We start from the raw sequence: 23798 nt of genomic DNA, 5'->3' as shown, positions 1-23798 counted from the left end.
ACATATTTAAAATATGTGAGCGTAAATTAAAAATGCAAAAATTCAAGACATTGTCATTTTACACTATTTACCCTATAATGTAATTTATGTAATATTTGTCCCTTGAGCAGTGGTAACGTTTTGTGACTTTTAAAAAGATAACAAGAGTCCCTTAATTATTATAACAGTAATACTTAATAAATACTTAAAAAATAATTACTCTGATTTGCTGATCATTCTTTTGTTTTATGCAATTCTCTTATAATTTGACTTATAATCGGGTATTTTCAGTCTAGCATTAACATAATACACTGAATCAAGCCCAGGTGTTTGAACGTTTAAACCGTAAAAACTAAAATTTCCACAGAGCAGAGACCAATAAGTCGGCTGGTGGAAGAGCTGCTCTCACTTTCACTTCCTCGTAAGGTTGTTAGACAGCAATACTTCCTCGTTATAGTCTGACAGGTTAGCAGTGTGCTGTCGGTGTGACAGTCATGAAGGACGGTACCGAAGCCGGAGAACAGGAGGCTGTTAGCCGCCAGGACGTCTATGAGGACTACCTGAACTATTACCTTGAGCTGGGTGCGGAGATTCGGCCGTGCCGCGACGCCCGGCTGCTGGAGAAGGCGGCTCAGTATCTGCTGAGGGGCGCTGAGCCTTCAGGGACTTTTACAGTGTTCCCATTTTACCAGGCTGTAACAGAAGTGACAGAAGGTTGTGACACTCTGAGCATAGACTGCAGGAAACACTTGTCTGCTTTTATCAAGGCCACCGAACTGCTGGAAACTCTCTGCCTCAATTTATTTCTTCAACCCTGGAAAAAGGAAATCAAGACACTCAAGGTGGCACTCTTTCTTTCTCAGTTTTTTCAGACACTCCCATCTTTTTTTGTTTCATTAATGTTATAATAAGTGTCAAATACTACAGTTGAAGAATTAGATGGGAATTAGATGTGTTACGTTATTTAAACATCTCAAAGTAAGACAAAAGTGTTGCCATTACAGCTGGTTTGGGTCAGGTGTTGTATTATTGTCCTGTGTAAAGATAAAGACAGTACCTGAATAGAATAACACACACACACACACACACACACACACGCAGAATCCACTGTTTTCTTCAACTGGTATCTGCCTATTAAAATAGATTTAATTTGACACATCTGACTGAAATTTCACCAGTTCAGTGAAGGTGAAGCAAATATAGTCTGTCATACAACAGTTAAGCTAAAAATACCACCCCATGTTTGTATGCCTCTACCAACCAGTCAAACTACAGTTTACATACATTTTACAGTTTGTGTTTGTCCTTTTGGATATTAAGTATTCAGATCTCATCATTTTTTATCCAGTTAGAAATTTGTGTGAAAATTTCGTAGAATTAGCAAATGCATTTTTTAGATATAGCCTTGGAAAGGCAAGGATTTAGCCTAGATGGTCTTGTTTTTCCACCAGTATTTAAGAAAAGTTGGACATATTTTTAGATGTTCGTAAACATCCGAACAGAGAGTTGTTTTGTGCAATTCTGTGTAGAAAATGACATTTCGTTTTCAATCAGACTCGTAGTCCGTCAGATGTGAGAGATTATCTGGCAATGCTTGCACTCAGCAAGATGTTGCTATTTTTTTAGAACATAATAACTGTAGTTGTGCTTTAGACTAACATTTTTTTTATTGTTGGGCCTAATCAGTTATGATTTAAAAACAAAAAAAAGACGTTGATGATAATCATTGATTGTAGAGTACCTCCTATTTGGTATTTATGCACGCTTGACAGGGAAGTGCAACTTACAGTCACTATTTATTATATAAAATTGTACATTTATTACTGAAGACACTCAGGTTTAGGAATGAAAACAACTTGTGTAGTTTTAGTAAGAAAATATAAAAGGATTTTTGAATGATATCTTATAAAAATCAACTTGTGAGGAATTTTCCACTGTCTCTGAAGCAAAAATAGATTGTCATTCATTTTTGAGGTCACAGTGACCTTTAACCACCAAAATCTACGCTGCTTATCTTCAAATGAACATTTTTTCATCACATTCGTTGACAATTCTGATCCTGAGACATCCTGTTCATCCGAATCATTCTATAGTGCTTTCTGAGCATTCTCTAAAGGTAAAATGCAAATAATAAAAACAAAGCAAAAATAGAATAAAGAGCAGCTGTAGAAGCATAAAACAGTAAAACACTAAGAATGAGCTTGAAGAGGTGAGTTTTTATGAGAGAGTTAAATGTGTGGAGGTCTAAACTGTCTTGAATGTGTACAATGCCTATTAAAAAGTCCTGATTTTGGAAGACGAGGGTGATGGGTTCACATGGGTAGGTGTGAGTGAGGAGGAGCTGAAGTATATTGAGGAGTTTGGAGGGTAGGCTGTAGAGGAGGCTATTGCAGCAGTCAAGCCTGGAGGTGATGAAGGCGTGGATGAGTGTTTCAGCTGCACGGAGAGTGTGTTGTGTTTGATGTGCTGTTCAACAGAGAGGTGGGTGAAGTCTGTAAGGTTGTGGGTGTGAGAACATTGAGTCAAAAGTGATGGATGGACTGGGTGAGGGATTTAGGGCCGATGATCAGGAGGTCAGATTTGTCACAGTTGAGTTGAAGGTAGTTTGCATCCAGGATTTTATTTCAGAGAGGGAGTTTGAGAGGCTGGAGGAGGTGATGGATTTGGTGGAGATGTATAGTTGGACGTTATCAGCGTAGCAGTGGAATGTTTGCATGGCTCTCCTGAGCTCTACTCATGCTCAAACTAGGGCTGCAACTAACGACACGTCGACTAATCGTCTGAGCACGATACGTCATCAAAAGCGGAAGTGAGCGCTCTGTGCAACAGAAATCACCAACCGGAGCGCGGAACACGGACGGACGTCGGCAGTGCATCGTGCATATATTATGTATGCACAATGCAGCGCGGATGTCCGTGTTTAGATACAGCTGTATAGTAAACGCTGACATCTGTGTTTACGATAGATCGCAGATGTCCGCGCTATATCGTGCATGCATAATACATGCATGATGCAGCGCTGATGTCCGTCTGTGTTCTGCGCTCCGGTCGGATGGTGATATCTGTTGCATTGCGCGCTCACTTCCGCTTTCGATGACGTATCGTGCTCAGACGATTAGTCGACGCGTCATTAGTTGCAGCCCTAGCTCAAAGTCTTTGCCTGCTTTTCTTTGGTATTACACAGAAGTTAGACTTTGCCAAGATGATGGCAGCAGCTAGCTACCATACCGAGTGTTTCAAAAAACGATAGGTGGTGTCTTAGGCGGTTTGCTGTTTTCCACATTTTCCCCATTCCCAAGGCTAAACAGTGTCCTAAGGTGGCCACACCTTTATTATGCATACTGTGAGCCTTTGTACAATTTAAATGGGTGAGGGTTTTTTGTACCGGGCTGTAAACATGTTTGTTCATATATAAAGTTGTGCATTTAAACATGAAATTGCAACAGAATATTGATGAACGTGGCATTTTGTGTTTTGTGGGTGTTTGATGTCACTTTGAAAATTTTACGTTTTTTTTTTTTGTCACATTTTAAATATGAACACACTTCTTAAAATATTTCTTAGCTTTAGTGCATGGCAGTGAATTGACACAACTAGTATCTTCGTGCTATGATAGTTTATGTCAGCTATAGAGAAGTGACATGTTCAGTAAATGTCCAACAGACTACATAGCTTGCTGTGATGAAATCTAAATGATCCTTCATTTGCATTTCTGTAATAATAGTTAAAATATGTTTCTGTTTCTCTTTCAGACATTTACAGGTCCTTTTGTTTACTGTCTGCTGCCAGTCCTCAGCAGGTCTACCATTCAGTCAATCCTAACATCTATCGGCTACCTACCCCATACTAAGGCCCCACAAAGGTAGGCAACACAGAGAAGAACCCAAACAAGAGCGACAATAAATACTAAGCTTCAAAGCCTGTTCCCACTTCTGCTAGGATGTAACCATGTGAGGACAAAGTGACACCATACACATGGCCACTTGTACGTACAAGGCAAAGCAGTTCAAGAAAATGGCACCCGGAGAGTAGTCTAATTCACAAATATTTTCATACTTTTTCTTAAATTTACTGACTAAAAAGTCAGGGACAAATATCTGTCTGAACATGTAGTGCGTGCAAAACACTGAAGTGTCCATAAGATTGTGTCGAGCCTCAGATTAAAGGGCCCCAAAACACAACACAATACAACAGCGTGTTAAAGATGAAATAAATTTATTAGGATCTAAGAACGGCTGCATGAACCAAATGAGTCAATAAGACAGAAGAAGCAGCCATAAAAACTGAGTCCAGGTCTTCAGTACAAGGTCAAAAATAGCAGAATATTGACACACAAAGAATGCTTGACTGAAATACCACAAAACTCAAAGAAGTGGGAGTGGCTTCCAACTTGCTGGGCTCAAGTCAGCTCCTGTCATTTTTGAGAAGAGTGTTTGTTCTGCTCTTCTCATCACTTTTTGTTACCTCAGATCTACTCTTTTGTCTTTGATGTATTTCAGTGAGTTCAGGCTCAGTGAGGATGCAAACACAGACAGAGCTATACTGGTGGGCTTTGAGCTGCTGCTGGCCAGGGTGGAATGTTACCACCTCCTGGAACTTCTGGAGAAGGATCAACTGGGACCACAAGTACGATCAGAAATCATCTAACCAAGTATTACATAGTGTTCTGTTTTATTTAAGGCCACTTTTGGAGTTTATCATGCCTTCGAGCCTTTCGTAGAAAATTCTGATACAATGTGTTTGTACAAAAATCTAATCCTGATGAAAACCAGTGTATTCTATATGTTCCTGTGTTCCATGATCCAATCAGTAGGCCATGCATTTCTGTATCCTACATTACAGTGAGCAGTAAGAAAAAAGGTGGAGGGATTACAGTTTTTGTAAATGAAAATGAGGCAGTCCATGACATATTTCCATGATTTAACATCTCTGCTTTATGGTCATTGAAGGTCAGGGAACATCCATATTATTTGCTTGCTGATCATTGTGTAAGCTTCAGTGTACCGCCGGCGGTACACCTACTAATTTGCATAGGAATTTCAAGAATGTCCGACGGGTGCAAACGCGATTATACAAACACTATACACCGATGGAAAGCTTAGATTCTCATGAATCCGCCGGTATAAACCACTTTCAGATGCGATTACCACAGCGGGTGAGAAAAACACATTTGTCCGACAAAAACAAATATTCATCCATCCGTTCTCTATACATGGCTTCAAAGCACACAGCGCGACTCACATTTCCGGGTTTATTATTACACACAAAAAAAAGATTCCACAAAAAACGGCCATAATCCAACCTTTTACGTCAGATGACACAAGCCAGTAAACTATTTTGTCCAAAACATGTCCTGAAGTCGGTATAAAATCCCCGAAGCGGTCGTTTTCAAGGAAATGCACCTCCCGATGCGCGTCCAATATTCCCCGTATTTTTCGTAATTTTTTTTATTTAGAAATAGAATATGAGCGATTTTTTGTACTGAAAACGGCTGGAATTGACTGAAGCTTAAAGGGTTAAATTCTACCATCTGCTGATAAGGTAGTGACATGTGACACCACTGTTACTAAGTTACAGTCCCAATACCCAGCAGCTTTTATGGCCATTTGGAAACTGCAGTCATATTCATCTGGACTCCACTCTCTCAACTGTCTACCAGTTTGTAGACTCTCCCTATATTTACCAGTGCGGCCATGCAGAAATGCTTTGAAGATTGGTAACTCCATCATTGACTAAATTTACTTCTGTAAGGATACCACCATCCCAACTAGGACTGTATGTTGTTTTACAAGTAGTAAACTTCTGATTACCAGTGAAATGAGGTAATCAAAAGAAGAAAAACTTCAGGTCTAGTGAAACCTGAACCTTGGCGTGTGGGAGTGTGAGAACTCCTACAGAAAGATGCCATAGAATGAACTCCAGCAAAACTATATCAGGGACTTGTAGATGAGCATGATGCAGAATATACACTTGAACATCTAAGACCAGGGTGACCGTGCTCTCACAAATACCTGCAATGACCAGCCAGGTTCAAAATTAGCTATGGAGAGCTCCCCAAGGCAAGGCTGCAGGTCCTGATTGTATCAGCCACGAGGAAGTCAACTTGAGTATGATGCAAGACACTATGGAAAACACTGTGTTTAATACCTGTACCTAAGAAAGCCACCCCATCAGGCCTCAACAACTTTAGACAAGTTTTTGCTAATGTTACATGTCATTAAGATACTGGAGAGACTAGCTGTCGTCTGTCTTGGACCCCGGGCACAGCCCACTCCAAATCTTTTTCAGTTTGCTTATCAGTCTCATGCAGATGTGGATAATACTGGTGGAATAAAAAATTTGTACATTACATACCATGCAACCACTTCTACTGAGTTAGAAGCTGCACAGGTTGATGCCAGCACATCTACTGTCATCTGGATTGCTAAATAGCTGTCGAATGAAGGCCCCAGTTTGTGCTGCGGAGTGCCGTCCTGTCTCAATTTTGGATTTGGTCTATCAATTTCAAATTTCCTATATGACTTTAAAATCATACAACTTGCAGAATTTTGTGGATATTTTTGCAGTGGCGGGGTGTATTAAAGAAGAGCAGGAATTGGAGTGCAGGGTACAGGCGGATCATTTTTGTTGAGTGGTGCAGCAGGAACTATTTCCTCATGAACGTGAAGAAGACCAAAGATATGGTGATCAATTGTTAGGAGAACGACAATTGTGACCAAGCTTATATGCATCGTATGTGTAGAAAATAGACTTCTTTTACACTACAAATACTTTGGTGCCAACTTAAACACCAAACAAGACTGGACTGGAGGACCAACACCAATGTAGTGTAAACATATGAAATCCATAGAAGTCAGCCAAAAATATTGAACAGAAGTTAATTTTGGGTCCTAAATAACAAATGTGTAAACTGGCAACAAAATCTGAGATGATACCACTACATATTCCCTGAATTCTGCTGATAACCCATTGTCTAACAGTCTCATTCAGTTCCACTGAAAAACAGAATGGGTTTTTTTTTTTTTTTTTTTTAAATCATTGTTTCCTTTCAACATAACACTGAACAGCAGCTCATCTTGTGACAGGTGAACACACTGTTTCACTACCATCTGTACTTACAACTTTTGTTATAAATATATTGTTTGCTATTTACTGCCATTTCTGCTCTCCTGTTCCTGTTCCTATAATCTTTCACTGCAGGAGTGTCTGGAGGTTCTTCAAAGGAGAGTGCAGCCTACAAAACTAATGGAACAGATTGGAAAAAAGACAATAAAAGGAGAGAAGGAAGACGAGGAGCAGGAGAGAAAGAAGGAAGAGGTAGGGTAGAGGCTTGGTGGACTGCATGGAAATGGAGGACAAAAAGGAAAAAGAAAGAAAGAGGGCTGTGGGAACAAACAGAAATCAATGTCAATTAGTATAATTTGATACCCTGTTCAAAAGTTTGAACATCAGCAATAAATAAAGCTTCCTGTTGAGAGAACTGCAATGGACCAGCTGTTTTAATAGCAGTACACAATGAGGCCACTTTAGATTTAAAATCAAGTATTTGATTTTGATATGAAATACACTAAAATATTTTCCGAAACTTTACATGAAAGACAACCTCATAATTATTAATCAAAAAGAATTGAATTCAGTTTTTACATACAGTGTGCCAATGTACCAAACAGTTGAATAAGTCAGTAAAGGCCCCAATGCAACAGAGATGCACTCAGTCAAGTGAACATATATACTCTGTATGTGCACGTGAACACATAGTAACATATTTTAGATTGTCTACATCAGACTTTCACGATACCATTTTGTATGCATAAGGACATAAAACTACACTACCGTTCTCAAATTTGATGTCACACAGACAATTTCATGTTTTCCATGAAAATTCACACTTTTATCCATGTGCTAACAAAACTGCACTAGGGTTTTCTAATTATCAATTAGCCTTTCAACACCATTAGCTAACACAATGTAGCATTAGAACACAGAAGTGATGGTTACTGGAAATGTTCCTCTGTACCCCTATGTAGATATTCTATTAAAAATCAGCTGTTTCCAGCTAGAATAGTCATTTACCACATTAACAATGTCTAGACTGGATTTCTGATTAATTTAATGTCATCTTCATGGAAAAAAACATGCTTTTCTTTCAAAAGAAGGACATTTCTAAGTGACCACAAACTTTTGAACGGTAGTGTACATAAACTCTTCCACACTATATTGTCATAGTGTAGAAAAATCTGTTTTCTCACGTGTTATGTTAAGCATTGTGTTAAGCTATAAAACTGTCGGCCTACACTAGTACTTTGTGGTTAATTCGATAATGAATATGACCAGTTATTTTTTTTTAATCAGCAAAATCATATAGTGTGCAAAACAGCCTAAAAATATCTCACAACTTGAAGCAATCTGCAGGAATAGTGTCTGAAAATTTCTAAATAAAGAATAGAAAGATTTGTAACAGAAGCATTCATAACATCTGTAATATCTTGCCTACTACTGACGTGGTACTCAAACTTTTGTGCATGCTACAATTATTGGTTTTCTAAGTTAATTTTAAAAAGCAATCAATATTTGATGAAAAGCTCATTTTAATGGGCATCATAACTGGGGGTGGCTTTCTATTTTCCTTTTCCCTGCCTTGTCCCTCCCACTGAGTCAAAGCCAGAAGCTTCCTTTTCTGCTTCTCATGGCCGGATCTTTCAAGACGTTCCTCAGTTTCAGATTCCTATCTTTCATTTAAAGATGTGAGGTTGATTTCCATCACAAAAATGAGTTATGTGATTTCTGTTGGGAGTTGGCGCTACTGATTTAAGTTATGCCTCCTTTCCTACAATATTGTAAAATTTCCCTGAAGAAAAGAAATCAATCATTTTCTTCAGATAGAGAAAGTAATAGGCAATATTCTACATTCAAAGCTTGATTTACTTCTTGTAATTAGTTGTTATAACAGGTTGGAATGACAGCATCTAAAAGCTGAAGGAATAGAACTTGGTGTGCTCTAACCAAGCATGTAAAATGTGCAACAAAATACATCATCAGCCACAAAATGCACAGTGACATGACAAGGAACTGCAGGCTGTACTGCACTCAGCTCTGTTTTATTTTCCCAGGTACCTCTCTATTTAGACACCAGACTTGCAGCGAACCCCAATCCCAAGCTTCAGTGCTGCCACCTCAACAGTGTAGACCAGTCCATTATGGAGATGCAGAAGACCTACCCTGACCTAGCTTTTAGGGGCCGCCCTCTGCTAACAGAGGAACCTCAGAAAGCACCAAACAGCAAGGCTGTGCATGCTGCTGAGCTCCCCAAGAAACACTGTATAAAAGGCCCCAAAGCTGCTGCTAAAACTATCATTGGTAGAAATGATGGCAGTAAAGCTGATGAGGTGCTTGGTGACAGCGGCGATAGCAGTGGTTGTAATGACAAGAACAGTGGAGGAACCACTGCTCCAGGAGACGCCGTTAGCAACAGTAACAGTAGCACTGATGGAAGAGTTGACAACGAGCTCGGGAGACCTCAGGCTGTTTCACTGAAAATCACACTGAGGACTGGACCCAGAGCAGAGCAGAGTCCGAAACCGAAGCCCACAGTAGAGCCTTCTGTCTGTACACAGCAACAAGCCGGTAAAAAGTGAAAATTTATCATATTCTACTCGTTCTATTTACAGTAAATTATTTTTTGGTTTTAATTTGAATGATTGTGGCTCATAGCTCATGAAAATAAGAAATGTAATATCCCAAAATATTAGAATATTTAATTTCAAGTTTGAGTGAATTACTGTTCAAACAGTATAAATACAATGCACCATGATTGTGGTCAAGTCTAACCACAATCATGGGGAAGCCTGGTGATTTCAGAGTTGCCTAGAAGAAGATCATCAACATCTTCTACAAGGCTGATAGGCCACATTGTTGAAAATTCATATTAATGGAAAGTTGTGTTTCTGTGTTTTCTCAAGTCCAAAATAAATGCAAATGCAAGGCATAAATTGTTTCTTTGACTGATCTTAGGAAATATTCTAATAATTTCAGGTATTGGATTTCTGATTTTCCTGAGCTATAAGCCATGAAGGTTTTGAGATGCACTTGAGGTCATTTTTGTGTTAATATTTCTCACAGCTTTATTCAGACATACCCAAGACAGCGATGGAGAGATGCTACTTGCCATATGTGTGAGATGTTCAAAGAGCAACAAATAAGCCAAAGACTAAACCTTAACTAACAGCAAGCTTATCAAACGGTCCAAATAACTGTGGGTAGCGTAAAATTTGACAACAAACTAATTTACTTCCCGACAACTACTCTGTGACGTCAGTTTTTATGGTGGCATGGAGAAGCCATGAGGGCAAAAAAATTTAAATTGAGCCCTCTGCCTTCAGTCATTACATTTAAAGAAAAGGGAGCAGCATTTGATAAAATCAAGAGCTGTTAAGCATGGAGGTGGAAATATTCTGTTTTGCATAGCAGCCAGTGCTAAAGGACACATTGCACAGAGGCAAATGTCCTCCACTTAGTCCAGAAAGTGAAAGTAAGAAGAGGCTGACTTAGAACACAACAATTATTTAAACAGACTTCAAAATCTACCAGAAATTACTTTGCAAAACACCCCCTGGGGCTTTTGGAGAGGCTCTTAAAGGGTTCTGACCTCAATATCAATGAAAATCTGTGAGGAGACCTTAAACATGCAGATTTTCCGAATAGAAAAGAAATATCTCACAACTTAAAGTGTTCTGCAGGGAGAATGACTGAAAGCAAGCTGGGATTTCTGCCCAAGTACTGACAGTGTGCCCAGACTTTCATGTGTGTTAAAATTATTCTTGATTCTTTCTGTTTCTAAGTGTATCAAATGAAAGGTAGCATTGCATCAACATTTAAGGAAGCACTATTTGCGGTTGTGGATATATGTACTTCTTCTCAGTTCAACAAATCAACATAATGTGTAATTTGCACAGGGTTGCCCAAAACTGTTGCTCAAAGATACAGTTGTGAACCAAGGTTTGCACTTGTACAGACGACGTAGATCAGGGTAGTCTTTAGTTTCCGATGACTCCTCTTAATTTTCTATGAAGGAATCACTGAACCATCTTTGTCACCTCCAAGAAAACCAAAACACAATCATGCATTTTGGTTCTTTCACAGATTTATTTTAGGTGTTCTAGACATGTCACAAATCTGTTGTAAAAACTATACATACAGCAATGCTAATATTTGGTTAAATGTTCGTTGTCACCATTTTCAACAAGGCGCTTTTGTTAGCCATCAGTAAGCTTCTAGGTGGATCTTTGACTACTTCTACTAAGAACATGCAAACTCCACACAGAAAGATCCTGGGAAGGCCAGGATGTGATTTGACGATCTTCTAGCTGCAAGGCGAAAGTGCTAACCACTGATCCACATTATATAATTCTATTATAGAAAATTGTAGAGTTCCAGGAGTCATTGGACACACAAGACTGTCATGATATCCATGGTCTTAACAAGTATAGTAACGAATAATTTTGTTCACAGCTGTGGGTGTTTCATGTACAGTTGATGTGTTTTGGATTTTCTTTTTTACTGGTTAGACTGAACCTGAATTAATTCGTCTAGTGTAAATATAAAACACTGATTTTTACAGATGGACAACATAAAAGACTGGCCACAACAGATGTGCCCCCCCTAAACTCAATGGATGAGGAGCAGGAGCTGAGAGAGCTGGCAGACAGGATGGGACAACTCTGTGTGCAGGAGAACAAAGACGAGGTGAAGATAAAAGGAGAGGACAACACAAATCATGAAAGGAGGAAAAAAGAGAGAAAATCAAGTACAGAGAGAAGCAGAGAAGCAACATCTGAGGAAACAAGTGATGGCGACAGGTCCAGCACTAAGCTGTGATGCCAATAGATGCAGATCCTCTCTGTCTGATCCGGCTGTGATGAAAGAGCAGAAACAGCCCACGGAGCATCACACCTCACTGCTGACTGACAGCACAGTAGTCTGTCTGAACTGTGCAGGAAATAGCAGCATAGGTCAACAGGAAGGAGATGTTCCTTAAAGAGAGGAAACAGGCTGAGGAGAAGATGAGAGATAATATAGTACAGCACAATAGCTGAATGTGAGAAATAATACGTGACAACTGAAAAGAACTGAGCACTTGCAAAACCAAAACAAGCTGCTGTCTGTAAGCCAAGATTAAACTGTACAGATTTGAAAGAGCACAGCAAGATTGTAATGTGCAATCCTATTTGTGCATACTGAGTTTGAATCTACTGTTTATATACTGACAGACTTCAACAGAATTCACCAACAGTTGTCTTCAAACCTCCTGGTATTCATACTCTGGAGAGTTTGCACAGTATTCCAGGATGGTTAAACCAACTGCTAGTCCTGCAGTCTGTCTGGATAAATGATCTGTGTAACCAGATACAGTGTGTAGTTTCTTAATTAGCTGAAAATACTGTCAATGTTGGAATTTGTTATGGTGTAACTGCAAGAACAGACTGCTCTTCGGACACTTTCCCACAGTTTAGTGACCCTTAACATTTCATACTCTGTCGTTCTTTAATATTTGTCAGAAATTTACTAAACTCAGAATTACAAGGAGTCTGATGTAAATGGGTCTGCCCACTTGGCTTCTTGTAACAATATGATGTGAATATGGCATTCATTTTCAATGTTACAGGCCTTTAACCTTAAGTTTATTGTATAATGTTGCTAGTTTATTTATAGGAGATGGAGCATATCATTCACAGTTGCAGATATAGATTCAAAAGATACAATTTTTTTTCTCGACTGACCATTATTGGAGACAGACATGCTCATTTTAGTCTTCAAATTTGTTTAGTCTGTGTATTAAACACCTGTCAGTTACGTGTTAGTATAGCAGACTCCACCTCTGCCATTTAAATTGTTGTGGTTTAGATTTGAATCTGATTAAGCCTTAAAATTCTTTGAAGCAATTGATTAAACCAGTGAAACAATATCTTATGTCTCTTCAGAAAGGGCTCGCAAAGCCAGACTAAGGTCTCTCTAACAAGGTACGACTTCACTTCCAGGTTATATCCAACTGAGTTTGGTACACTTTCAGCTTGAATTTTCAAAGAAAATAAGTTTGTATAGATCCATTATCAATATTGCAAATTGAGTCCAGATACATAAATATGATGTTTGGTTTCTGTTGTCCGAGGAATCATGGAAATTCTATGAAAATTGTTGATCATTGCTTTACCAATACAATGCACTTTCTGTAATGTAACCCAGCGAAACATTTCTAATGAATCAGTATATAATGCTGTCTTAACAAAAAAACCCAACAATATATTTGAATAAAGCCAAACATGACTGCCTCCCTGCTGGTATTCATATCCACACATTACTATTAGTAGTAATTCTACAGAGTCAGTCACTTCTGAATATATTTGATTGCCTGCAGACTTGAATGTCCCATTTACTGATTTGATTTTTTTAGTTTAGATAAGCAGTGGGTTACATGAAGGAACGTGTACATCGCATGTATGTGCATGCACTGCCCATTTCAAATACTCCCAATATTTAAATCCAGGCTTTGACTAGGTCATTCATTTTGATTATTTATGCTTTTTGAGTTATTTTGTAGTGGATTTGCTAGTGTGCTTACTCCTGTTAAAATGTCCACTTTCAATTAAACGTCCACAGTAAGTTGTGAATTCACAAACTACAGAAATCCAATATGAAGACAAAGCATGAATGGATCAGTTCTACACATCACACACATTGGATGTGTCCTCCGTGTTGTCGCTGGGTGAAAATGAGATCTGAATGTGAGGGCAGCTTCTGTAATCACATGAATACTTTTTAAATGAAATTTTCAAAAACAATTACTCGCGATGCTTCTGGCCCAATCCTGAAGTGAGGTGTGCTCTGCTACTTAAGACGTTGAACAGTTTCTGACCAAAAAAAGAGCAAAAAATTCTTCAGACGTTAGAAATACAGAATTTATTGATTATTGTGGACAAACAAGTCAGAGTAATGTTTCTTTTAACAAAATGTTTAAGAGAAAAACAAGTAAACCCTTTATTGGGTTCCAAAATCAGTTAAATCAAGTTATAGCAGATATACATGTATTCTCTATCTAAAGTAGTCCCAAGGTTCATAGGAAACTAGGACCAGCAAATGGAAGTTAGCCCTGTGCTAAATGTTCCTTATTTACTGCAAACTTGTGAGATTGTACTTCATTAATATGTACTGTCCCATCCATATAAATAAATGAAAATTAGTAAACACAGTTTATTACATTAAATAGTGACAAAACAAATCCATTAGAAAGCAACAACTGAACAAATAACTGTAGACAATGTCAAATGAGTCAGTGTGACTGCTTAAGAAGCTCTAAGCACAATTCTTAAACACTTGGAGTTCTTTGTTTCAGTAACTCTCTAATGTAATAATAAAAAAACCTCATGGTTTATATGAAGCAGAGACTCAGTGGAATGTCTCACCTGGTCTGAAGTTAGTTCTGGTTCCATGTTGGAGGTTAGAATAAATAAATATACATTTTGGTAAAACTATTAAGTCATTAAAAGCTGTTAATGATGAAGTTTTCCCCTAATAAACACATATGAACTGAGTTTTGCTTGGGCACAAAGCCAAAAAGCTAAAAATACAATCAGTGTAACAGATTTATTCACATCTTCATGATCTTGTCTTGAACAAGCGATGTCCTTCAGAGTGTGCCTAACTCTATATTTGAGCATCAACGGTATGCTAGGATCTTATCGCGATTTTCTTCGTAGTGGTGCAGCATATCCTCGAGGTCATGGTCAGCGGGAATCACCTGTGATCACACAATTTTTCTCAGTATCCTCCTTCCAATATTAGAAACACATCAGATTTAAAGCCAAGCAGCTGCTGTGACACATGAAGGATTTCAAAGTCACCATGACACTGGAACATGCAGTAACATCAGATGAAGAAAGAAAGAATACAGTGTATTTGGTCATAGCTCAGCACACCGCAGGATTGCTTTATGTGTAATTTGTATGATTGTGTGAGATTACCTGAATATATTGTGATTGTTCAGTATCTACAGAAATCAAAGCAGAGATCTGTCTGCATGTGAATGGTCACTCACCAAAACAGGAGCAGGAAGATGGAATGAGCTACGTTTGAAAAGCCAGTCCTCATACAGCTGGTGGATGGACTCCAGATACTCCTGGAGGGGACAGGGGCACATTTGGACATATATACAAACACATGCACACACACACACACACGTACATGACCAGTTCACAAAATGGTCATCTTCAGAGTTCTCTAAAATCTATTTTTTATCCTTTAGCCTGACTGACAGCTTTCATATTCAATACAAACGTGCTCTGAGTTGGTTTCATCCTCACCAATGGAATAACTTTCTCCTCCTCTCGGCACCTCTGCCTCACTCTCTCGTAGCAGGTCTGAGGAGACGTCTGCAGATAAACTGAAAATAAGAAAAAGTAACGGAATGCGCATCAAAAAGCTGCTGCAGCTTCGAATGTGATTTTTGAACAAATGTAAAGGAGAAATTAAAGTTCATCTGGCTCTCATGTCTGAACAGTAAATAGCTCACTTCCTGGTACAGATGGGGGAAATTAAAATGTTTTGATGAAGATGACAGTCGTGTTACATTCCATTTCTGTAGATGATGCCCTATTGAATGATTTGCATACAACCTCTGTCACTGGATTGTATTCAAGAACAGATTCAGAATATTCATTGTTATGAAATGTGTCAACTACTTTGAACAGAGCCCCTTTTTATCAAGATATTGTTCTGGACATACTTCTTATCAAGTAAACTTGAACTTTATAAAACGTTGCCTCTGTGTTTCCCGTCTACCAATTAAAGCCATATAACAGTATTATTAGTTTTTCCCACAATATTACAGTGCAAGATGTGTTTCTGAGGTAGAAATACATGCAAGCAGACACTAGAGTGTTGGTGCTAAGCAACAAAAATATGATTTTTTGTTTGAATACATTAGATGTCAACCAGACAGGTGTATGAAAACACCACTACACTATACCATACAGATGGATATTAATCATCCACATTCAGAGTGTCTGTTAGTAATAAAACATAGCAGCTATATTTCTTATCTCTATCATAATCTTTTTTAAATAGGTGTCTGTGTTTCTGTTTCGGGTGTTCTCACCAATCAGATCAACAGGAATGGAAATGTTATTTGTGATCCAGTTAAACCACTCGCTGAGAACAGCGTAGTCCACCTCTGGCATCTTCCCACTGGAAAAGAGGAATAATTTATCAACAGGACATTTTTTACCATGTTTGTATGCCAGAAGAGAAGGCATTGTAAACCAAAGAATGATCAAAATTTGCAAACAACAACTTTCTATAGTGTTTATGATTCACTATATCTGGCTGTATTAGGCTGGTTTGGGCAAAATCACTGAAATTTTCACCAAGGTGATAAACTCAGATATAAAATTAGTAAACAATGGTAGAGGATTGACCACTACCAGTGTGCAGTTTCCTAGTAAAAACAGCCCCGCAGCATCATGTGAGCAGTTGTATCCCACCTCCAACAGGTATTAATGTAGATTTAACCAGTCATGCAACAGAATTCATCAATCAAGTTTAGCTCATTTGCTAACAGGTTCTAGGTGCTTAAGTCTGACATCACTGTTAATGGTACCTTCTGAAGAGATTCTCCACAAAGATGTACTTGGCACTGAAGATGGATCTCTCCATCATCCTGACAGGAGTTGACTAAAACCAAGAAGAAACCTTTAGTGCATCCAGTTGATTTTCTCCTGAGGTTATACGTTTGCATCACCAGCCTATAGCTGACCAGTGTGTTTGACTGGACTGTATGCCAACACAGTACAGAGTGTCCTTACAGTCTGGAGACATAGGAAATCTCATTAATTACATATTTTTGACTTCACAGACTAAATATTAATTTGTCGAAAGAAGAAGAGTTGAACTGGCATTTATCAGGGGACATATCAGGGGACATGGATGGACATATTGAAACATTGGGTTAGGGTTAGAGAAGTGATTTTTTTGGGCGAGCATGAATTTTAGCCATGACCAGCACCATATAGTTTATGAGATTTCCTATGTGCTCAGGCTTTAGGGACACCCCCGACTTCATTTTGTTCAGTGATTGCTCGTACACAATAGCACTACTTAAGAGGAAAGCAGGGGTGTCTCTAGCAAGTAGTACGCTCACCATGGCTGACAGGTGTCTGTCCAGCATGGTGAGCTGAACATACGTCTGCAGTGTGATACCCCAGCGCTGAGGATCCTGGTACATAAGAGCCTGTAATGACAGAACACATAGTTTAATACCCCAGTGTAACAGATATATAGACAATCAATTCAACTACGACCATAACTGGACAAACTAAAACCAAACAGTTAACAAATTTCCACAAAAAGTTTGATCTGGGTAATCAGAGCCACAAGTATGATACTGTTGGTGGTCCTTCTTAACTCAATGCCACTACCGGCCCAAAATTCACTTGTACTACTTTTTTAACTCCATCTGAGAGCTGCCTAGTCTACTCTGTAATGACAGCAAAAAACATGTTTAACTTCATTTTAATTATATATTTAAGATTCTGTGTCCTTTCAATTACCACTGTATGAACTGGACTCTACAAATGAAGCTGCCTGTACCCCGTCTTGCTATTTAACAAAATGAATATCATGCTATCTTCAAAAAGTCTTAAAATTAGCACTTGAGATCATGAACTCTTTTGTAAAATGTTTACAGAGGCAACAAATCCTGGAAAAAGTATGAAAATTTTCTCATAGACTTCTATATAATCTGACTTCTTTCGCGACCAAAGAAGTTGCCCTGTGCTGGTACACTAGAAGGAATGCAGGTTTAAGACACCTCTGCATTGACTTTACTTATCAGACCTAGAGGCAAAGTCCATTGTGTAAAATCTTTGTGTACAATCTATGACACCACCTCCTCTGTTTAGTGATGGCCATTCCAGTCAGACATAAATGGCTTCTTTCACTTCTCCTTTCACTTCTGGCCAAAACATATACATGCTGTCCTCCAATGAGCGTCCCTTTCCTTGGCTCTACTGTGTTGTGCCACCACTTAGCTAGAATTGAAGAAGCCTTTCAGGTGAAATGTCATTAAGAAACTCAAGTCAAGTTGCATTTATTTTAGCATTTAAACTTCTAAGAATGTAACTTTGCTACAGAGATGAGGTTTTAGTTGTTAAATCAATAACTGGAGATTGACTTTGAAAGTCATGCTCCCTGGAACTGTTCTATAAATTATTTTAAGCTTTGACTTCACTTAAAAAGTCTCATGTCAGGTCTCATGTAATAGCCCTTTTCAGACATGGAATATAGGCATACAGTCTTCTATATATATATGTTAATGTTCCACATGGCTTTATTTAGAGTAACCCACCAGTGAGAGAGAGGACCACAGTTTTTGATACATGCAAGACCAGACAGTAGACAACAGACTAGACACTAATAAGAAAAGGAACAGATCTAAATCTGCTATTTAAGAAATGATTTAACTGCAGCTCATAAACTGTGGCTGTGTGTGTGACAGTTCATCTTTCTGATAAGAAGAAAATCACATCGTAGCTTGCTTCTAGATCCTGATCAATCCTATCCCAATGTCAGGTATAATTTTTAAAAAAAATTACATATATGAAAGTATTTAATGAGGTTACTTCTGTTGTTCCACATACATGAATAACCACAATTCTCTGGTTTTGGAGGTATGTAGGTCTTGCAAATTGTCTTTTGCATTTTTTAAAATGTTGGTAGATCAATATTAGTACTAAAATGTGTAAACAACTTTGCCCAAATCACTTTGCACAACTCAAAGAGCGCTGCTTATGCATTCCTAACTGCTAATGCCATGGCATGCAGTTCAGACTTCTGCTGTGGAAAGTGATACGGAAATGTTACCGCATCCAACTTAATAAGATTGCTGCCGTATATTTTACAAAAAAAACGACGAGTGTGTGTCAGAAATGAAACTGACACATTCAGATGCTGTAACATTAACAGAAATGAGTGCATATCTAAAAGAGGCTGATGGTTATAATGCAGGCCTGTACACTACCAGAGGGTTGTGACCGCGGACATTCCTCCATTTGGACACTGGTTCTGTAAGGACCTGGAGCAGACAATAGAGGAGAGAGGAATAATGCATCAGTGGACACGCCCTGTGTTTGGGTTAAACCATGACTCAGCAGTAAAAACTCACTCAACTGAAATCTGGATTCAGAGCTGAGTTTTCAGTGTGCATTTGTTTTTTTAAATAAGTCCTTGAGTGATTACCATTTCTAATATTTAACAGCCTAAATTTTGAGACAAGTTGTGATTCAAAGTATTTAAGAAAAAAGAGGAAGCACACAGGGTGTAAATGCTAAAATTGATACTATTTTTTTAAAGATGTTTTAATCCAAAGGCTTACCTTCAGTCGCACATTCCTCTTGGCTAATGAAAGCCATGCTACAACTCGAGCTAATTTGAGTCAGAGCTACAGAACATCCTGATGGAAATGCATGCACAAAAACTTGTAATACGCACGACATATGATATACCTCTATATTGCTAGTTTTACTGAAATACTCCAGGCATGTTGTTTTCCCACTGGCAATGTTCCCCTCAATACAGATCTGAAAACAGTGAAAGAGAAACAATATAAAAATCCTGTCCACAGAAATGAAGACAAAGAACATAACTATGATCTTAGGTGTGTTTGTATTTTATCCTAAGAAGTATGGAGAAGCATATTTTATCACTATGGAGAACAAATCCTACGAGATTATCAGTTCTGTGGAGAATGAATGCAGGGAGAATTAAATCTCACATTACAGATTATACAAGGAAGGCTCACCACTGTTTTCTTGTCCTCTGCATTTGACACCAGCCTTCCTGGGAAGGAAGACAACATCGTAAGATCAGACTTGTCTTAGCAAAACTCCTACTGCTAGCCTCTCTCAGGTCACCAGGTTAGAGCGAGGTCAGGAGGAGGAAAGATGCTAAAATTCACAACAGGCATAGCAGAGTGTCCAAGTAGGTGGACAGATTAGTTCTGGCTCTAGATTTTAGGACACTTGAGTGGAAAGGAAACTGATGCTTATATCTGCCATTTGAGGAACACAGCAAAAATGGTTGATCCTTTCTCTTTCTATTCGCTTTTACTTCTCTACCCAGTCTGGATATGAAGAGCTACTGTACTGAGTCACTGTTAAGTCTAGTCCAATTTGCTGAGTGTAAAGGACAATGACAAGTGGTGCCAACAGTCGGTAATGTAGGGATGAGTTAGTCAAAGCAAAGGAGGAAAATTAGTGTATGACCGGAAATGTAAGTGTACAGAGATATGAACACAATGCACCCCAAAGAACAAAGAAAAAAAAGAGATCTGGAATATTTTTCTGCTATTGTCAGTAGTAGCGTACTAGAATGCACCCATAATGCACAGAGTACATGGAACTTTTAAAGGCTTTTTCATTTAATTCATTTCAAGAAGTATAGAGCAGCTACAGTTTGCGCTGAAAGCAAAAGGAAGCATGTGATGTACAACTTGACTTCCTCTTTTTCACTGTCTCGTCTAATTTCACTAGTTTCAGTCTCATGGTCTCATCTGTCCTCCTGCCCACAACTCAGAAACTAATCTTGATGTGCCATCACAAGAGAAACAAGGAACAAGAGTCAAAGATAGATGAAGGTTGTTGGACGAGCTACAGGCGAGGATGCACCTGTGTTTCCTCCTCGACAGTCTTTTCCTCACCTTCTGCATCTCTGGTGGGACTTAGACATGACAATACATTTTTGCATTGTAGCCATCAGTTTCAAGTGATGTCAAATAAATATGACGTGTTTGACAGCTGTATCATCTGTCTATTGTTTTGTAATAACCTACTGCTGTATTTTATGATCTCTGTCACATGAGCAGAAGTGTTCATCATATCTTACGGTACATATTAAAATGGAATTGAATTAACAATGTGACAGAAAGGAAAGAGAACATGCAGTTAAGTATAAAAGAGTACCATACAAATAAAGAATGATAGATGTTGTGCACACACAATTGTCAGCCCTGCTCGTGACGTGGATTCCTAAAGCTCGTTTCTCTGATTTCAGCGTCCTCGTCTCCTCTGTCCTCCTGCCCATGACTCAGAACTCAATCTTATTCTGCGATCACAAAGAATGTCTCAATTTCTAAAATGTATATCAAGGAGAAAGGACTGCGGATCAAGGAAGCTGGCTGGAGGAGCTCTGGATGCACATGTGTATCCTCACTGTGTACTCCCTAGTTGTTTCTGAACCCATTACACAAAAGAGGTGTGACACAGCTGGAATATAGAAACCAGGACCGACAAATGTGTGTGTGTGTGTATATATATATAGTATATCACCCAATTAAAATATATGGCACTCTTTATTTGTATAGTTCCCTTTTGTGTGCCACAACTCCTGTATACTTCACTGCACATGTGTGTAAAATAAAAAGCTAAATTGTTGAGCACATACATTTCAAAAGTTTGGGGTCACCCAGGCAATTTTATGTCTTCCATAAAAACTCACATTTTTATTCATGTGCTAACATAATTTCACAAGGGTTTTCTAATCATCAGTTAGCCTTTCAACACCATTAGCTAACACAATGTAGCATTAGAACACAGGAGTGATGGTTGCTGGAAATGTTCCTCTGCACCCCTATGTAGATATTCCTTTAAAAATCAGATGTTTCCAGCTAGAATAGTCATTTACCACATTAACAATGTCTACACTGGATTTCTGATTGATTTAATGTTATCTTCGTTTGAAAAAATGCTTTTCTTTCAAAAATAAGGACATTTCCAAGTGACCCCAAACTTTTGAACTTTGTGTAAATACTGTAAATGATCACTGTTTGGCTCATCTGAAACACAGTGATAGGTTGCACAAAACACCAGATGTTACTGTGCCACACCTCACATTTCATTGACAGAAACATCTTAACCTGACGCTCCAAGGAGATAACATGTAAATTTGCTGAACACTTGTTGACTATCTTTTGTAACTGCTGCGAGGGAGAGAGGAGAGGAGTTGAGGCTGCGCAGTTAGAGAGAGGAGGGCCATGTTGCTTGTATTGAGCCCTCTGAGCCACCGTACTTTTGGGGAAATGCCACACAAATTATGTCTGAGAAAACCAATCAGTACAGTGAGATCAGACAAGAAGCTTGTCAGGACCACTGACCTGCAGAAATGTGCCTGGCGCTGCTCCATGCGGTCCAGCTCGGTCTGAAGCTAACAGCAGCTAATCCTCTCCCGTTTTTACGTCCAGCGCTAAAACGTGACGGAGCAGACAGGAACCTAAAAAGCGTGAAACGACCAACAACTGCCGACATCTCACAGAACATACACTCATCGGTGGACTCGTTTTCAACTACATGGATCAAACAGGAAGAAGAAACGACGCGATCCTTCTTCGGATTCCATAGCAGAATAGAGCCCTGCAGCGCCCTCTGCTGTCAGGGAAAGGAATGTGTGGCGGAAATGCACTGCGTAATCGAAGTAAAAATTGCTCATCTCTCCTTTCTTTTTCCCTTATTAAATATTTTATTCTGATTCTGATTCACTAATTCAGAATACTTTACTTAAGCACAGCCTGCATTTCAGAGAGAAATATTATAATATAGTTAGATTTATCACGTTTGTTGATAATACAACAAGTGTGTAAAGTACAGCATAGTTAAAGACTAAACCATTAGGATCCAACCTTTGTGGCTTCTCACAGAAAGCAGTGTGTAGTCAGGCTCACATTTGTGGTTCCCAGATCCTGCAGAAGGTGATAAGTCTCCCTGCCCTGCCTGGAAGACACTGCATACTCCTGTGGGCTCAGCAAGGCAAAGTAGATCCTGTCTGACTTCTCACATCCTGGCCAGGGTTTCTACAGAAACACCGAGGAGCAGTTTTTATCTGTGAGCAAGTAGGCCTCTAAACTCAAATGAGTACTGCTTCTGGACAAATCTTCTTTTGGTCAAACATGGGACAGTCCAACATGAACGTGTGTACATGAGGACTTGAAGTATTATGAAGTATTATGAGATGACATGTCTTGTAAATTGGAAGTTTAGAAGACAAAGTTTCACTGATATATATGTAATCGCTTTAGATATTTTAAAGAATTTTTTAGAAGATTTTTACTAATTTTTTGAAAATATTTACAAGATTTTTTTTTGCCAAATTTGAGGCATTTTTTAAAAATAAAACTTTTAAGGGAAACTTTTAAGAAATTATTGGAATTTCTTCCTGAAGATTTTGCACATATTAAAGAATTTGGGGATTTTTTTTGCTGAATTTTTGGATTTTTTCAGACAAAGGAACTATACTTTTTTGTTCCCGTAAATGAGGACAACAGGAGGGTTAAGAGGACGTGTGGCTGTTTTTATTCCATTTTTTTTATTGCTTTGTATTTGGTGGTAGAAGTACCCCTCAGGGTTCCATACGAAGGAGCCCACACAACAGAGGAAGGATGGAGCTTTGTGCTTTTCAGTAAATGGTCTCTAAACACTGAAGCTGTGGCTTGTAAACAAACAATAATTAGTGCTTTCAGAGCATTAAGAACGAGACGAGGTGATCTGGGGGCTGAAACATTTCCGGGTTTCTATTTGAACTGTTGTCAGATCAAAAAAATTCTTAACCCTGTGAAACCTGCTGTTGCAAAAATACAACATCAGATTTATTTTTATTTATTTTATTCATATATTTATAAACATTTATATTTATGTATTGTTTCATATTATTTTTCTGTTATTTTCTATTATTAATTTTAGTTTTATTTGACTATTTTTTGCTATTTTTTCTATATGTTGCCATTA

At 38.5% G+C, this 23798-nt stretch overlaps 2 protein-coding genes across 4 annotated transcripts; one reads left to right on the top strand and one right to left on the bottom strand.

Moving 5' to 3' along the window:
* The first annotated feature begins 342 nt into the window (after positions 1–342).
* On the top strand, positions 343–14771 carry si:ch211-189a15.5 (uncharacterized). The gene is made up of 6 exons (XM_022200340.2): positions 343–821; positions 3732–3841; positions 4479–4605; positions 7180–7296; positions 9090–9603; positions 11597–14771. Exons 1-6 carry the CDS (start codon positions 474–476, stop codon positions 11851–11853), a joined length of 1473 nt encoding a protein of 490 aa, XP_022056032.1. The 5' UTR covers positions 343–473; the 3' UTR covers positions 11854–14771.
* tk2 (thymidine kinase 2) lies at positions 13918–22901 on the bottom strand. 3 transcript variants are annotated; one of them, XM_022200342.2, is made up of 10 exons: positions 22175–22901; positions 19826–19859; positions 19530–19604; positions 19046–19099; positions 17168–17257; positions 16628–16701; positions 16127–16215; positions 15333–15412; positions 15068–15148; positions 13918–14770 (listed from the first exon to the last, which is right to left on the bottom strand). In XM_022200342.2, exons 1-10 carry the CDS (start codon positions 22201–22203, stop codon positions 14690–14692), a joined length of 687 nt encoding a protein of 228 aa, XP_022056034.1. In that variant the 5' UTR covers positions 22204–22901; the 3' UTR covers positions 13918–14689. The 3 variants fall into 3 exon arrangements, with proteins under 3 accessions (XP_022056034.1, XP_022056033.1, XP_051816079.1); XM_022200341.2 differs by having other exon boundaries at positions 19826–19863; positions 22175–22898; XM_051960119.1 differs by lacking the exon at positions 22175–22901 and adding an exon at positions 20691–21312.
* Between the last annotated feature and the right edge of the window lie 897 nt (positions 22902–23798).

Source organism: Acanthochromis polyacanthus, chromosome 15 (genome assembly GCF_021347895.1).
Source record: "Acanthochromis polyacanthus isolate Apoly-LR-REF ecotype Palm Island chromosome 15, KAUST_Apoly_ChrSc, whole genome shotgun sequence".
In the NCBI taxonomy this organism is placed as follows: domain Eukaryota; kingdom Metazoa; phylum Chordata; class Actinopteri; family Pomacentridae; genus Acanthochromis; species Acanthochromis polyacanthus.
The sequence above is the reverse complement of the archived record's forward strand: the minus strand, read 5'-3'. Positions and strand labels throughout refer to the sequence as shown.

What these genes read in the sequence shown, in the direction of transcription:
- si:ch211-189a15.5 (XM_022200340.2), top strand. Translation starts at nt 474, where the DNA reads ATGAAGGACGGTACCGAAGCCGGAGAACAGGAGGCTGTTAGCCGCCAG. An exon ending in AGGATCAACTGGGACCACAA is followed by an intron (nt 4,606 to 7,179) that starts GTACGATCAGAA and finishes CTTTCACTGCAG; the next exon opens with GAGTGTCTGGAGGTTCTTCA. An exon ending in CTGTACACAGCAACAAGCCG is followed by an intron (nt 9,604 to 11,596) that starts GTAAAAAGTGAA and finishes TGATTTTTACAG; the next exon opens with ATGGACAACATAAAAGACTG.
- tk2 (XM_022200341.2), bottom strand. Translation starts at nt 22,337, where the DNA reads ATGTTCTGTGAGATGTCGGCAGTTGTTGGTCGTTTCACGCTTTTTAGG. An exon ending in GTAAAACTAGCAATATAGAG is followed by an intron (nt 19,100 to 19,529) that starts GTATATCATATG and finishes TGTCTGCTCCAG; the next exon opens with GTCCTTACAGAACCAGTGTC. An exon ending in AGGAGAAAGTTATTCCATTG is followed by an intron (nt 15,149 to 15,332) that starts GTGAGGATGAAA and finishes TGTCCCCTCCAG; the next exon opens with GAGTATCTGGAGTCCATCCA.